General features: G+C 44.8%; 1 protein-coding gene across 1 annotated transcript in view; it reads left to right on the top strand.

Moving 5' to 3' along the window:
• xpo6 (exportin 6) overlaps positions 1–623 on the top strand; it is a 23,301-nt gene extending 22,678 nt beyond the window's left edge. The window contains 1 exon segment of the mRNA XM_030793457.1: positions 144–623. Coding sequence (XP_030649317.1) covers positions 144–245 — 102 coding nt within the window. The 3' untranslated portion in view covers positions 246–623.
• Positions 624–17,402: the final 16,779 nt, after the last annotated feature.

The raw sequence follows: 17,402 nt of genomic DNA on the forward strand, positions 1-17,402 counted from the left end.
TGTCTCACACACACATTCTTTAGTTTTTCTGTGTGCATTGAATATGTGAGATCACAGTTGTGTATGCAGTAATTCACTATGAACTATCTCTCTCTCTCTCTCTCTCTCTCTCTCTCTCTCTCTCTCCCTCTCTCTGTCTCCAGGACCTGCCATCATTCTGTCAGGGAATTTATCGCCTTGTGAACGACTTGCGTTTTTATAGACTGTGTAATGGCAGCCTGCCGCAGGGGACACTGAAACTATAGCAACGGGGACTGCCCACCACACCAGGAGCCAATCCTCAGTCAGCGAGGACAAAGGCTGCTTTTTCTATGATCACATCATGCCCCCTAGCTGGGCTCTAGCCTATGACCTCTCTATGGAGGCGTGTCTCTTGGGCCCTCTCTTTGTGGGTTTGTTGTGACTGGTGGAGAGTCATACATGGCCAAAATGAACTGAGGCACTTGGAGCTTCTCTGAAGTGACTTCACTGGTTTAGATGGTCTGGTGTTGTTCAGAGTGGTGGTTTAAATGGACTGATATGTGTCAGAGTACTAGTGTGACTGGTTTTAATAGATTTGCAAATATCAAAGCGCTGGATTTTTTTCTCTTTTTCTCTGATTTTGGCGCCCTCATCTCCATGGAGACAGATACACTCTTTCTCCTTTCATATCATTCCATCCTTATCTAGGAGAACAGACAGAATAAAACAGACTGAATAAAGATTTCTAATGAAATGTGTCTGGCATTGCTGTTTTTTTGTTCATGCATGTAGAAAGTGTAGACATGTGTAGATGAAAGTATACTGTAAATTCTCAAATAGTGACCGGCGCCTTTACATTATTAGAGACAGGCCATTATTTGATGCGTTACTATTATCTGCAGGATCATAATGCAAACGAAACAGTGCAGGTTGTTTTAAGTTTGTGTGCTATTGTGAAAGCTACAATGTGAGACTGTTTAATTAAGCTGATGCGATATACATATATATATACATATCTGTATATTGCATTAGCTTGTGTGTAATGCACAATAAAGTTTAGCAGACCAGAAAAAAGCGGATGTTTTAGGAGCATTCAAACTGCAGAGTTTTCGCAGATTATTTTAATGTACCAATATTACCTGAATTTGGAGAGAGAATGAACAGCACAATTATTGATTGACAGATTAAAACCATGATATAGCAAATGATGCAATTGTTTGCAAAGAACAGTCATTCAATCACAAAATGAAACTGGTAATCATTTACTATACTACTGTACCATCTAAAATCAGAGTCTTTCCCTTCTGTGACCTTTTCCAAGTACCGCTAAGACGTGCTGTTATATGAAATAACTCACAAATAATGAAATAACACAGGAAATAGGAAGCAGAGAGTTTTGGCAGTGATGTCCCTGAATACTAATAATGGGCCATTAACACACATAGTCCTACAGCGACACACAATCCATGTGAGTTAGAACACTATCGGCATGGTATGTCTGTTTAAAAAAGCAAACTAATAGTAACAGAGTGGTGAGCATAATTACTGTATGTTGTTGTACTGATGTAAATAATGCTGTGGAAATAAGAACACTATCGATATGGTGTTTCTGTTAAAGAGTGAAAGTAATAGTAACAGAGTGGTGAGCATAATCACTGTATGTTGTGCTGATGTAAAAAAGGCTGTGGAAATATGATGACTTTACCACCTGAGACTTTCTGTAATTTATGTTTGTTCTTTTTTTACCCGGCCTGTATTTGGGACCGGCCTTTATTTTCCCAAGCACCTTGATAGCTATGCTAGATGAAAGTGTAGAGATGTATAGGTGAAAGTATATAGTGTGTGTTATGTTCCTCTGCCCCTTAAGGTGTCACAATGACATTTATTGTGACTACCCCTGCTGGTGGCGTACTTAATGTATTTCTCTGTTTTTCTATTCTTCCAGGCAGGTAGGTGTCACCTGAGCATGGTTTGCTCTTCTCTATAAATACACCCTAGCTTTTGAGCTGAACCCTGTGTTTATGTTGCGGTTGGTGTGGCCGGTTGTAACATAAACTGGGGGCTCGTCCGGGATAATTTTTTGGAATCTTCGGAACCTCATGGAGTGCGACTTGGTTAAAGGTGAGAGTAATTTACTGGGTACTACTATTGGTTTGCTTACACCCTAGACAGTTAGTCGTCGGGCAGACTTTTGAGTCTTGCCACTTTTTTATTTTTTATTTTTGGTGGTATACCTGGGTGTGGGTGCGTTTTCGGAGTGTGACAGTAGCCTTTGTCTTGGGTCTACTGTCCGCTTACAGAGCTGAACGTTTAAAGAAGCCTCCCGGGGCGCCACCGAAGACTAGGCAGGTAAGGTAATTCTTCTGAGGAGCTGGGGAGCTTTGCAGACTTGTGACCCAGTGTGTTGCACTTATTTGTGAGTTTCATCACACCATTTGTTCTGCACTGTAAACATTTCGCCAGTGCTTTGTTTCATATATGTATATATATATATATCAGTGGCAGCTCCTGCCAAATCTCTCAGGGGGGGCAATGGTTGCTATGATGGCTAAGGTGACCCGTTCAATGGGTAAATTAACATTTAGCTAACTAGACATTGTCACATTGCATTGTGCAAATTAGTAAAGGCAAATATTTTAGTATTAGTGAAAAATAAATTGACTCTCACAATCATCAGATTCAGTTATCACATACATTTTATTTTAGATACAGCAAATCCAGAATTAAGAGCAATGGCACTTGGGCTGATAATGTGCAATGAATAAAACTGCTTAACTATTGGGAAGATACAATAAGTGCAGTCACATAACTCACTATTTAAATGACCTTACTCACTCAATTACCTTATATTGACATTTTGCTCGTCTCTCTTTCAAGGCAGCAAAGTGATCAATTACCCTCTCATTGAAATCAGGCATGTTCCTGACTGGCTCCCTCTCCGTGGAAAGCATAGCCAGTGCATTCAGACGTTCCTGTCCCATTGCGTTTCGCAGGAATGTCTTGATTCTCTTTAAGGTTAAAAAACACCTCTCAGCCTCAGCCTTTGTCATGGGAGTGGTTATGAGGATGTTCAACAGAGCCACAGTCTCAGAAAAAGTCTCCTGGAGGTTGTACCTCTGTAGAACCTGGTACAGCGCCAGTGCACCACAGCAGCCCTTGAATTCGGGACTCTCATAGATAAGGGAGAGTTCAGTCTTGAGCTTCGCCTTATTCAGCATGGGATATGCCCTGACGGTGGTGTTCAGAGCCTCAACAGGGAATGTAGGGCAGTGCTGTTCAAACATCTCTCCTTGCAGCAGCGTGGCACTCACAAGGTGGTCGGTGAAGGAGAACCTTTCTTTGGTGTGGGCCAGGATTGTGTCGTAGACCTGTCAAAAAAATAAGATAAAAAAAAAATTATATATATATATATATATATATATTTAAATATACAAATAGAAATACATATATGTATATGTTACTGACATCTCACGCATGACTGAGGAGACGATTGTAAACAATTCTACTGGTGTTGGCATGCAATTAATATGATTGTGACCATTATGTACTCAGTCCCTTAAGTAAAAGTTGTTTCAAAATCCCAAAGGTTAGAGTATGATGGGTCCAGATAGATGTAGTGGAAAACTGCCAAAATGTTCTTTGGATATATAGAGGTAATAAATGCCTATAGACAGCCTCTGCTTCTCTTCTACTCCTAAGGCCCTCACTGGTCTCATGGTTCCTGTTGCTACTTGCTGCTGCTCTTGAGATGAGCTTTGGTCCCTGAAGGCAGACAGACCAACAGACAGTATGTCATTGAAAATACCTACAAGTCCTGTCTTAAAAAAACAGAAGTAATACAAATTGTCTGTTTTAGATATACTTTCTGGGAATGGCTGGGAAAATATCAAAATTGCTGGCTGGGCTTAACTTTGTTACACAAAGGGTAATTACAGTTTCCAAGGATGCAGATGACTCAGTTAGTTACCTACATTTGAGTCTCTAAATCTTGTTACCATATAGGCTTACATCATGCATACATTTGGTTATGACAAGGTTCTATATTGAGAAGTTATGAACAACATTATTTGATCTTACTTTATGGCCTGCACACTGCTTTGGAGGGCACGTTTGATGAAGACTGTGTCAATGTCCTTCTTCTGCAGCTGCTGGTACAGCATGTCAACGTGAGGCATAATTTGATGAAACAGCTGCAAGAAAAACCGGAAATCACCATCCTGCAGCATCCTCAGGAAGCCAGATGCCTCCCTCACTGTGTTGCTGTCAAATGAGTTGTCTGTCCTGATGGATTCGAAACACAGTATGAGGTCATCTAGGTTCTCGTAGACAGTGTTCACGGTTCTGCTGTTGAAGTTCCATCTTGTGGACGATCTGGTCAAGAATGCTAGTTTGGGCGACCGGGCAAAAAAACTGGTAATGCCACTCAAATCAGAAAAGAAAACTCTCACTGCTGGGATGTGAGAAGCGGCTTGCTGCATGATCAGATTCAGCTGGTGTGCTTAGCAATGCACATAATGGGCATTTTTGTAATGTTCACGCACCTTTTGCTGCACACCAGCCCGCTCTCCCCTCATCACGCTGGCCCCATCGTATGCTTGCGCGATGAGATTACCTTTGTCATTTTCGGTAAAAAGACTGTTCAGTCTCTCCAAAATCACACTGGCAATTGAGTCGGCTGTTGTATCCAAGATAGGGACGAATTCAAAGAAACGTTCTTGCACAGCGTGGCTCCCGTTGATGTATCTCAACACACGCACCGAGTCTGTGTAGAAACGTCCGTCGTCTCATGTGCTTGGATTGCTATGAATCTAGCTGACTTCACTTCCTCCATTAGACACTCCCTGGTGACTGATAGCATGCAATCCAACAGCTCATTTTGCACGGTCTTTGACGTGCCTTTGAAGACAGTGGCAGTTTTCAAGTGCTCCTCAAACACCTCGTCTAGCGATGCGACTAAGTCGACCAGTTCACGAAAAATCCCAGGGTGGCTGGAGCCCTCACTTTCATCTTTGCCTCGCAAGGCTAACTCGAACACTCCACAAAACTTTACACAGTTGATAAGGCGGGCTAGAATGTGGCGGTTCCTGCTCACCTCATCATTGTGACGACGCACAGCAATCCTGTAGCTCTCGTCCAACTGTGTAGCAATGTTGACCCTCCCGAAAGCGGGAAAGTTTCAGGCAACTGTCCATGTGCAGCTTCGATGTTTCATGCTTTTTCACTTTCTCTGAGAGATGATGCATTTCGGTGACACCTGTAGTTGTCCATGCTGTGTCCGTATCGCCATCAGGATGGAACAAAATGCAGAACAAAGCGTTGGCTACTTCGCAGCCCGCTAGCCACGTTTTCCGCTCATACCAGCTCCGCGAAAATCCCCGATTATATGACTTCCCCCCCTTTGTAGATATTTGCTTTATGTTTAAATTTGGTCTTGGTGGTCCCAATTCTTTCGTTGCCAATTTATCCTGAGTACTACGACGAACGAACGGTACTTCTCTTAGAGAGAGGATCGAGTTTTTCTGATTTGCGCTAACATTAGCCATGTTGACCTTTAAAAATGACAAGATCGCTGGCTACCCCGGCAACCCCTACATCAGGTTACATATGCCGAAAGCAGGTTAGGGCAAGCCCTCCCGGAACCCATTCACTTTGCATTGCAGTGCCTGCATTTTGAAAAAAATTGTCTTAACATGAGAGTCTATGAGAGCAACCTGGGCGATTTTCAGTCAGACTGAAATCGCCCCAAAAGGTGCGGTGCTCTACGGAGCATGACTTGACGATGATTGCTCTGTTGTTCAGTGGCAGGACAAACTGTCTAGAACAGTCACAGCTAGCGTAACACTTTCCCCCTTTGGTGGTGCATCGCCCAATTGCCCTAAAGAACGAACCGCCCCGATTGATATATATATATATATATATATATATATATATATATATATATAGATAGATAGATAGATAGATAGATAGATAGATAGATAGATAGAAAATGTACCAGACTGTTTTAGTTTCGGTTAGAATAGTGTCCCTATTAGGTCTAATCTGTAGAGTGTGGCTGCTTTTGTCAATTTGCCCAGTGTTTGGTGTTTAAGTTTCAAGTTTATTTAGAGCCCAATATCACTGTTTACAGTCTCAAAGGGCTTTACAGGCCACAACAGTCAAAATCAAAACAGGACAGCACCCCCTGACTTAATCCTCATTGCAGGCAAGAAAAAACTCCCCAAAAACCCAAAAGGGAAATGGGAAAATGGGAGAAATCTTGAGAAGGACCACAGAGAGAGGAGACCCCTGCAATAGGTGCCGACCCAGCAGGCAGTTACAATTACAAGTAAATTAGAGCATGAACAAAGGGGATGGCGATGCTGACAGGAGGCTGACAGGGGGATGAAAGATGATAACACCAGGATGGATCGGTCCAGAGGACAGGAGGAGTCAGGATCACTGGTATCTCAGGAGTAGCATGTGTGGCTGGACAGAGAGAGAGAGGGAGAGAGGGAGAGAGAGACATTGTTAGATGTTCATTTCCACATAATGGTTAAGGGAAAATGTGCATTGTGTGCCAAGTGCAGGCAGAGACTCCAGCAAGACTAGCTATTACAGCATAGTTAAAAGGGAGAGCTAGAAGGTAATATGGACATGATGGCACTGTGGGACACAAGGCGGCCACCCACTCCACCGTCAACAAACCTGAGTGAACATGTTAGAAGGGGGGGGGGGGCAACAGTATCCAAACATCCCAGTTCACCAAACATTCTATGCCTGAGAACCCTCCAGATCTGCTCCTTTACCTAGTAAAGAGCTGTTAGCAAAAGGCTTGGCTAAACAGATAAGTTTTCAGCCTTGACTTAAGCATAGAGACTGTGTCTGAGCCTCGAACATTAATTGGGAGGCTGTTCCACAACTGTGGGGCTCTGTAAGAGAAGGCTCTGCCCCTTGCTGTGGCCGTCATAACTCTAGGTACCAACAAATAGCCTGTACCTTTTGATCTAAGTAGGCGTGGTGGATCATAAAAGACCAGGAGTTCGTGCAGGTACTGTGGTGCAAGACCATTTAGTGCTCTATAGATTAATAGTAAGATTTTATAATCAATACGAGATTTGACTGGGAGCCAGTGCAGTGTGGATATGATAGGAATGATGTGGTCATATCTTTTGGTTCTAGTAAGAACTCTGGCTGCTGCATTCTGAACTGCAGCTTATTTATACACCTATTAGAACATCCAGACAGTAAGGCATTACAATAGTCTAACCTAGAGGTAATGAAAGCATGAACTAGTTTTTCAGCATCGTGAAATGACAATGCATTTCTTATCCTGTTAATATTTCTAAGATGAAAGAAGGCTATCCTGATAATGTTATCTACATGAGCTTCGAATGAAAGACTGGAGTCAATAATTACACCAAGGTCTTTTACTGCTGCATATGATGAAAGAGAAAGGCCATCCAGAGTTACTATGTGATTGGAAAGCTTACTCTTAGTTGCATGTGATCCTAGTACAAGTACTTCTGTTTTTTCAGAGTTAAGTGAGAGGAAGTTAGTAAGTATCCAGTGCCTAATATCCTTTACACATTCCTCAATTTTGTTAAGCTGGTGTCTTTCGTCTGGCTTCGCTGAGACATACAACTGTGTGTCATCAGCATAGCAGTGGAAGCTAATACTGTGTTTACGAATAATATTACCTAGAGGTAGCTTATATAAAGAAAAAAGCAGTGGGCCTAAAACAGAACCTTGTGGAACTCCAAACTTTACCTCAGTATGTGTAGAGAAGTCACCGTTTACGTCGACAAACTGATAACGATCAGTCAAGTAGGACCTAAGCCATAAGAGGGCTGTTCCCTTAACTCCAATAACATTTTCTAGTCTATCATAGTATGATCGATGGTGTCAAAGGCTGCACTGAGGTCAAGCAACACAAGCAAGAAGACACAACCCTGATCAGAGGCCAGTAATAGGTCATTTGCAACTTTAACCAGTGCTGTCTCTGTGCTATGATGAGGCCTAAATCCTGACTGATACATTTCATGAATGTTATTCCTATGTAAGTATGAGCATAACTGCTGTGCTACAGCCTTTTCTAGGATCTTGGAGATAAAGGGGAGGTTAGATATTGGCCTATAGTTGGACAACGAACAGGGGTCAAGGTCAGGTTTTTTAATTAGGGGTTTGATAACTGCTAGTTTAAAGGATTTAGGTACGTAGCCAGTGCTAAGGGAGGAATTGATTATTTTTAGAAGAGGTTCGATGACTACTGGTAGTAACTGTTTGAGGAAACGTGTAGGTAAGGGATTGTAACGACCTCGCCTCCCCCCTTGTCTGCTTCAGCCACTCAGCATTCAGCGTCGCCGGTCTACTGATCACCGGTCTGATCATCATTCACCACCTTCACCTGTTCGCTCGTTAATTTCATTAAGTTTCCTCCCTATTTATACCCCTTAGTTGTTCACATTCGTTGTGAAGGCTACGCTTGGTTAAGCACCACAGACCTTTGCCTGCTACCTCTGTGAGACAAATCCTGTCTGAACTAACTTGAGACGTACCCATTTGTATGAACTGTGAGAAAGACCTTGTTGAACTTTCCAGTTCCTTGTTTATCTCTGCCTTTTGCTTTAATAAAATCCTGTGTTGCGCACTTGTGTCCTGTGATAGTTTTGGTTTTCTGACAGAAGACTTTGCCGCACCATGGATGCAGCGAACATTCCCCTGCCCATGGAGGAGAGTCCAGACCATCACAGGGAGCCCTCGCCGGTGCCAGCCCTGGCCGAAGCAGTTGCTGATCAGCAGCGTGAGCTCGTCCAACTCCGAGCCGCCATGGGTGAAGTTGTCCACCACATGGAGCAACCGCTGTCTGGGAAAGAAGAGGTGAGGAAGAGGAAGTTGAGAATCTTTTTTGCGCAGTGTTTGATCACCCAGCAGAGGGACGAGAGGTGGGCTGACAGACTGCTCCAGCTCACCCAGGGCACCAGCTCTGATGCAGATTACACGCTGGCCTTCCGGACTGCTGCTGCTGCCAGTGGCTGGAATGAGCCAGCTCTCTGTTCTATGTACCGGCGAGGACTCAGAGAGGATATCCAAATGGAGCTGGTCTGCCGTGGTGAGAACATGAGTCTGGACTCCCTCATTGCCCTGTCTATCTGTTTGGACCGTCTGCTGCGTGAATGCCGTCGACTAGCCAGACCTACCAGATCGCCACTCCAGTTCCATTCAGACCCTGAGCCCGAGCCAATGCAGACTAGTCACACCCACCTCACCAACACTGAACGTCGCTGCCGCATCGAGCAGGGTTTATGCCTCTACTGCGGAGAGGAGGGTCACCAGCTGGAGGGCTGCCCGGTGAGACCTGCTCGGTCTCCAAGGTCCATCAGAGGGATGCTGCCCCGGGAAAGGACCTACCACAGTGAGGTAAGCGCTTCCTCTCCAATTCTGGCGGCAAAACCATTCATGGTACCGGTGACAGTACGCTCCGGTGATTTCTCCTCCTCTATTTCAGCCCTGCTAGATTCGGGGGCGGTGGGCAACTTCATCAGTGGTGCCTTGGCTCGGGCCCTCCAACTTACCCTCCGTTGCCTCCCAACTCCAGTCTCTGGGAAGCGGGTCAATCACTCACACCACCAGCGCTGTCAGTCTCACTGTGGGGGCCATCCATCATGAGGTCCTCACATTTCTAGTGCTGCCTGGCTCCCTTCACCCACTCATCCTGGCTCCCTTCACCCTTCACCTTGGCTCCAGAACCACAACCCCACCATCTTGTGGACAGAGAGAGGTCGTTGCCTGGTCTTCAACCTGTCAGCATCGGTTCCCTACAGCTAGTTTGTGCAGCCACATCCATCAAAAGCCCTCCAGTCGCAACTTCTCATCGCCCTTGTGACTGCGCCATTGACCTCCTCCCCGGTACTTCACCTCCTCGCGGTCGCGTGTACCCCCTCTCCCTGAAGGAAACCCGAGCCATGGAGGAATACATCAGTGAGGCTCTGCAGCAAGGTTATATCCGCCCCTCTACCTCTCCAGCCTCGGCGGGGTTTTTCTTCGTGGAGAAGAAGGATGGGGGTCTGCGCCCCTGTATCGATTATCGGGGGTTTTAATCGGTTATATATGACAATAAACTTGAAACGTGAACTTCTGTTATCTATTGTATCTTTGGGTTTGAACACAGCATATTCAATGAACTGTGAAAAGGCCTTTATTGTCTCTTCTTTCTTTACAACTCACACTGACTTTCCAAACACAATGACAGGTCACAATGACATTCCAGACTGATGGACCGTTACCTTTGACAGTGGGGCGGGGGACTGTTACAGGTGTGTTGACACCTACCTCATCAATATTCATTATGTAGGCCACTGACTTTGAAAAAAATAGTGTCAGTCCAAAGTTATAACAATTCAGTAGTCAAACCACATGAAATTTCTGAATGCTTTAATCACCTATGTGTAGCCAACACCTGTATTTACATGGTTCAGAGCTCAAAAGTCTGAGCCAGAAAGGTTTATAATGTGTTTTTTTACAATATCTCAGCACCTCTGAAAACAGGTTTTTGAAAAGTGTATGTTTAAAGTTGATTTAAACAAAAAATAGATTAACGAAATTCTTACTGCTCTCAGATTACTGGTGCTGAGTTTGTGGTGAATATAAGCATATGCAACACTTTGGGATCAATGTTTTTAGATAGGTGAAATATATAAAAATGTCAAGGCATGTCAGACCACCTCAAAAGTGGCTGACAGGCCTCAGACTCCATAGGGTTAAATACCATCGCGGTGAAGTACCGGTACCCACTCCCTCTGGTCCCTTCAGCAATAGAGCAACTCCAGGGGTCCCAGTTCTCCACCAAATTGGACCTCCACAATGCCTACAATCTCATCCGAATCTGGGAAGGGGACTAGTGGAAGACCGCTTTCAGCACAACCTCTGGCCACTACGAATATCAGGTGATGCCATTCGGTCTTGCTAACGCACCCTCTGTCTTCCAGGCTATGGTGAATGACGTGCTGCGGGATATGCTGGGATGGTTTGTCATTGCCTACATCGACGACATACTCATCCACTCTGCCATGCTCCTGGAGCACGTCATGCATGTGCACATGGTCCTGTCCCGGCTTCTACAACACAAGCTCTACGTGAAGGCAGAGAAGTGCGTGTTCCATCAGCCCACCGTCTCCTTCCTAGGCTACGGGATTGGACCTGAGGGAGTGAGGATGGAGGAGAGGAAGATCAGCGCCGTGACAGAATGGCCAGAACCCAGCATTGTGAAGGAGCTCCAGCGCTTCCTAGGGTTTGCCAATTTCTACCGCCGCTTCATCCGGGGATTCAGCTCGGTGGCTTCCCCCCCTCACGGCTCTCCTCAAGGGGCAGCCCAGACGGCTCCACTGGGGAAATGCGGCCACGGTTGCCTTCTGCCAGCTTAAGGACCGTTTCGCCTCTGCTCCAATCCTGAAAATACCTGACCCTCAGAAACAATTCATCGTGGAGGTGGATGCTTCCGATGCTGGTGTGGGGGCAATTCTGTCCCAACGACATGGTGAGCCGTCAAAACTATTTCCTTGTGCCTTTTTCTCCAGGAAGCTGTCCCCGGCTGAGAGAAACTATGACGTGGGCAACCATGAGCTCCTGGCGGTGAAATTGGCACTTGAGGAGTGGAGACACTGGCTGGAGGGATCTCAGGAGCCTTTCCTTGTCCTAACTGACCACCGCAACCTGGAGTACATCCAAGCGGCAAAGAGGCTAAACCCCCGTCAAGCCAGGTGGGCCCTATTCTTCTCACGCTTCAATTTCACCATCGCCTTCCGTCCAGGGTCCAAAAATGGCAAATCTGAGGCCCTATCTCATATCCACGGGTCCTGTGGAGTTCCCTCAGAAGAAAAAGCCATCGTCACCCCTTCACTGATCGTTGCTCCAGTCCAGTGGAATGGGGAACACCACAGATCCCTCGATGGTGATTGCAGTGTCAATCGTTGGGGAGTTCTTTCGCAGGAAAGAACAGAAGCTCAGTTTTCTCCAGGTTGAGTTTGAGGTGGTTAGCAGACATCCAGGAGGCAATGTAAGCTAAGCAGGCTGCGATGCGAGGCTGAACCTGAGAGTCAGAGGGGGGGAAGGAGAAGAACAGTTGTGTGTCATCATCATAGTATTGGTAAGAGAGACCATGGGCGGAGATAACTTGACCGAGTGATCTGGTGTAGAGAGAGAAGAGGAGTGGACCAAGTACTGAACCTTGTGGGACTCCCATGTGGAAAGGGCGGGGGGAGGAGACTGATTCCCTCCGAGAGACCTGGTAGGAACGGTCAGACAGACAGGTTTTGAACCATGCGAGTGCAGAACCCACGATGCCCAGCCCAGCAAGGGATGAGAGGAGTATCTGGTGGTTGACCGTGTCAGATGCTGCGGAGAGGTCTAGGAGTATGAGGACAAGCCTGACACCTTCCAATGTGTCCTTGGATAGCATTGTTGGGTTTTCTGCTCAGACATATTGGATCCCGACCTTATTGCTGAGTTCCATAGGGCTCATCCAGATCGTCCTGCTCTTCGCCCTTGGCGACGCCCCCCTGGCCAGTGGCGCTCCACAGCTGGAGCCATGCGTCAGGGGGGCCGTACTGTAACAACCTCGCCTCCCCCCTTGTCTGCTTCAGCCACTCAGCGTTCAGCGTCGCCAGTCTATTGATCACCGGTCTGATCATCACTCACCACCTTCACCTGTTCGCTTGTTAATTTCATTAAGTTTCCTCCCTATTTATACCCCTTAGTTGTGCACATTCGTTGTGAAGTCTACGCTTGGTTAAGCACCACAGACCTTTACCTGCTACCGCTGTGAGACGAATCCTGTCTGAACCCATTTGTATGAACTGTGAGAAAGACCTTGTTGAACTTTCCAGTTCCTTGTTTACCTCTGCCTTTTGCTTTAATAAAATCCTGTGTTGCGCACGTGCGTCCTGTGATAGTTTTGGTTTTCTGACAGGGATCTAATACACAAGTTGGTGATTTTGATGAAGAAATTAGTGAGGTTAATCGCTGATCTGATACAGTTATATTGTTATCTACAGTCTTAGTTATCAAATTATCTGGTTTTAAATTTATAGTCTGAATTGTTTGTCTGATATTTTCAATTTTGCTATTGAAAAAATTCATGAAGGCGTTGCCACTGTATATTGATGGTGTGCCTGTTTCTGAGGTGCTCTTATTCCCAGTTAGTTTTGATACAATATTAAATAAAAATCTAGGATTATTTTTGTTGTCTTCTATTAGGGTGGAAAGATGCATTGATCTAACGGCACTAAGAGCTTTTCTATAGCTCAGGAGGCTCTCCTTCCATGCTAACTGGAATACTACCAATTTAGTTTGGCGCCATTAACATTCTAATTTTCGAGTGGTAAGTTTTAAGATGCTTGTGTGCTCATACCAGGGAGCTAGTTTTTTCTCTCTCATTATTTTCCTTTTAAGTGGGGCCACATTATCTAATGTGTTGCGGAACACTGACTAAGGATTCAGTTGCCTGATCAAATTCTGTGGGGTGTGACAAAAGTTGATAACTCTGGAAGATTATTGATAAAGTTCTGCGTAGTAGTTGACGTAAACGTACGTTTATTATGATAGCGTGGCGAGGTGCATATATTATTACTAAGAAACATTTGAATGAGATAAGATAATGATCTGTGATAGCTTCAGATTGTGGAAATGTGACTATACTTCCTACATTTAATCCGAGTGTTAGTATAAGATCGAGGGTGTGGCCACCATTATGAGTGGGCCCTATGACTGTCTGATTAATCCCTACTGAATCTAGAATGGACACGAACGCTGTTCTCAGAGGATCTTCTGGGTTATCAAAATGAATGTTAAAGTCTCCGACAATTAGAGCTTTGTCTAAAGAAATAACGAGGTTTGAGATGAAATCTGCAAATTCACAGAGGAATTCAGAGGGGGGTCTATAAATAATAATTAGTGTGATAGACTGGGTAGACTTATTTTTTGTGGCTACATACGTTATGTTTGTATAAAGAACTTCAAACACATTGAATTTATGTAAAGATTTTTGTATGAAGCCTAGATTATCATTATAAATAACTGCAATGCCTCCTCCTCTGCTAGTTACACGAGGCTGGTGTATATAACTGTATCCAGGAGGACTAGCTTCATTTAATGCGACATACTCATTTGGTTTGATCCACGTTTCTGTTAAACACAGTACATTAAATTCCTGATCAGTGATAATTTCATTGACAATAAGCACTTTGGGGCTAAGAGATCTAATATTTAATAGTCCTAGCTTTAGATCAAAGGTGCTGGCAGTACATTCAGTATGATATAAATCTATGTTAATTAGGTTACTAGAACAAATTTTCTGAGTGTTTCTACATTTTCGTATAGGTCGGGGAACAGACACAGTCTCAATATAGTTTAACCTGGGTGACGACTCTGTGCAGCTAGCAGACGGTCGGTTTAGCCTGCTTGTCTGCTCCCTGGCCTTGGCTTTGGATTGTCACAGATTAACTTTGCGCTATGCGCTATGTTACAAGAAATGAGAGCAGCACCTTCCCGAGTGGAATGGACACCGTCCCGCCCTAAAAGGCCAGCCTTGCCCTCAAAATTATTCCAACTGTCTATAAAGCCCACATTATTGTCAGAGCACCACCTGGACATCCAGCAGTTCAGCGACCATAACCTGCTGTAAGCTTCATTGCCTCGCTGGATTGGGATGGGGCATATTACTGCATCGGACATCGCCTTCGCTAATTTACACACCTCTACGATATTACTTTTAGTAATCTCTGACTGACGAAGGCGTATATCGTTAGCTCCTACATGAAAAACTATCTTTGAAAACCTATGCTTACTTAACACCTTAAGATTACTTGCTATGTCCGGCGCCCTGGCTCCTGGTATACAGCTAGCTAAGGCTGCTGGTGCCCCTAAAGGTCTAGCTAATTTCACGTGCCGTAGAATGGAATCTTCTATAACCAGAGCTCTTTCAGGTTTCTTAGCGGGTGTTTCACTGAGGAGGGCAAACCTGTTTGACACATGAAGCGGGGATGGGTGTTTCTCTCGTGGGCTAGCCTTAGCATTAGCTTTGGCTTTGCACTTATGCCGCCAAGTTGTCACCCATTCGCCCCGCTGTGAGGGCTCTAGTGCCGGAGTCGGGGAGTTGTTAACTCTTCCTGAGCCATCCAGATTTTCCTTTACAGGCACTAGCCTATTCCCACTCTCACTAAGCCTCTCTAGCATCTGAATGCGCATCTCTAATGCTATAATCTTCTCCATCAGGGAGCTAACTAATGTACATTTAGCACAAACAGAGCTGTTATTAATGACGGAGGAAGAATGGCTAAACATAGTGAGTGTTTCATGTACCTTAGTCAGAGATTTGATTGGTATTAAATTAGGCGTTGGTATTTAAATTAGGCAGTTCACTCATAGAGCAGCAGCAGAGTCGCACCTGTGTATGCAGTACTTTGTTTCGTGGTCATTTCGAAGGGGTGTTATAGTGGCCACTTTATCATTTGTATTTCGTGTTGCATTTGTGACATCTAGCAGCGTTGTCTGGTTAGTGAGGCTTTTTGCTTATTTGTTTGCGTGTTTAGTGTTTGAATTGTTTTGTTTGGCAACATGTCCGTTGTGGACCAATTTGTTGCCGACCCCTCCGTGGATCGTTTGGAGCAGCTCACAAAGGAGCAGCTCGTAGATTTGGCAGGAAAGTATGATATAGAGTTGACTGCAGCTGACAAACGCTTAAAAGATCCCCTTAAAGCGAAACTAAAAGCTTTTCTCATTGAGCTTAAAATTCTCCCTCCTGTGGAAGAAAAAATCTCTGAGCTTTCTCAAGAGCTTAAAGTGAAGAGAGTTTGATCTGAGAGAGAAGGAGCTTGAATTTGAGCGGGAAAGGTTACAAGTTAGAGCTAGGGAGCGGGAGCTTGAGGCCGAGCTGGCAATGAGAAAGTTCTCTGTTGAGGCCAGAAAAGGGAGCAGTGCCGGTCTAGATAGCGAGACATTCGATATGGGCAAGTGCATTAAAATGGTTCCACCCTTAATGAGCGTGATGTGGAAAAATATTTTCCCTGGGGCTATTCCTCTGTGAAAAATCGCTTCTAAAGCAATCACTAGCGTGCTTTTGAAATTCTTTTCACTGTTTGGTTTACTGAAAGTGATTCAGAGTGACCAAGGAACAAACTTTACGTCATGGTTGCTCTCCCAGGCCCTAAAACAGCTTGTGATTAAGCATAATCTATCCAGTGCCTACCACCCCAAAAGTCAGGGGGCGCTGGAGAGATACCAGAGGCCCATTGGCACTGCTAAAAGACCAGTGGCTTAAGGAATCTGGGTCTTGCTCGGTCTTGGAGCACATTAGTACTTTTCGCTCTCGACTTCATCGAGTTAGAGAATTGGCAAGGAAAAACCTGGAGTGTATGCAGAGTAAAATGAAATGCTGGTTCGACCGTAGGGCAAAAGCTCGTACGTTTAGTGCTGGTGATAAAGTTTTGGCTTTGTTACCTATTCCTGGTTCCACCTTGCAGGCTCGTTTTGCTGGACCATATGTTATTAAAGAGAAAGTCTCCGATCGTGATTATATAGTCGTTACATCTGATAGGCGCCGGAGTACACGACTTTGTCATATTAATATGTTAAAGCCCTATCATCAACACAAACACTTGGAAACGTCTGACACTGCGCCTGTAAAGACTGAATCTGCAGATGTAATGTTTACTGTTCCGCCTAAATGTAATGAGTCTACCTCCTCTGCTGTTTTGCTGTGTTCCGTCATTGCAGCAGATGAGAGTGTTGTGATAGGGGTGTAGTCCTTCCAGTGGTGTCGTCGAGGGACATTTGAAAAATTCTGAAATGTTCACCTTGCTCTCTGAACAACTTCCTCACCTGTCCTCTAGTGAAAAAGAGGATATAGTGGCGTTAGTAAGAGAGTTTCCTGAACTTTTTAGTGATGTGCCCAGCCAAACGTCTGTACTCACACACCACATAGATGTGGGTTCAACAGCTCCCATTAAGCAGCATCCCTACAGGGTTAATTCTCTGAAGCGTGAGCTGTTGAGAAAAGAAGTTCAGTACATGCTGACTAATAACATCGCCGAACAGAGTTCAAGTGCATGGAGTTCTCCTTGCATTTTAGTGAACAAACCTGACGGCAGCTACTGTTTTTGTTCTGATTACTGCAAAATTAACGCAGTCACAAAGCCAGATAATTTCCCCTTTCCTCACACTGATGACTGCGTAGACAGAGTCGGATCTGCCAACTTCGTCAGCAAATTTAATTTGCTGAAGGGGTATTGGCAGGTTCCTCTGACCACTCATGCTAAGGAAATATTGACATTTATAACACCAGACGCTTTCCTCAACTACAAGGTTATGGTGTTCGGGTTGCGTGATGCCCCTGCTACATTCCAGCGGCTTGTCAATATAGTGTTGTCAGGCCTCGTTGGATGCGAAGTTTACCTCGATGATGTCGTGAT

Source organism: Chanos chanos, chromosome 16 (genome assembly GCF_902362185.1).
Source record: "Chanos chanos chromosome 16, fChaCha1.1, whole genome shotgun sequence".
NCBI lineage: Eukaryota > Metazoa > Chordata > Actinopteri > Gonorynchiformes > Chanidae > Chanos > Chanos chanos.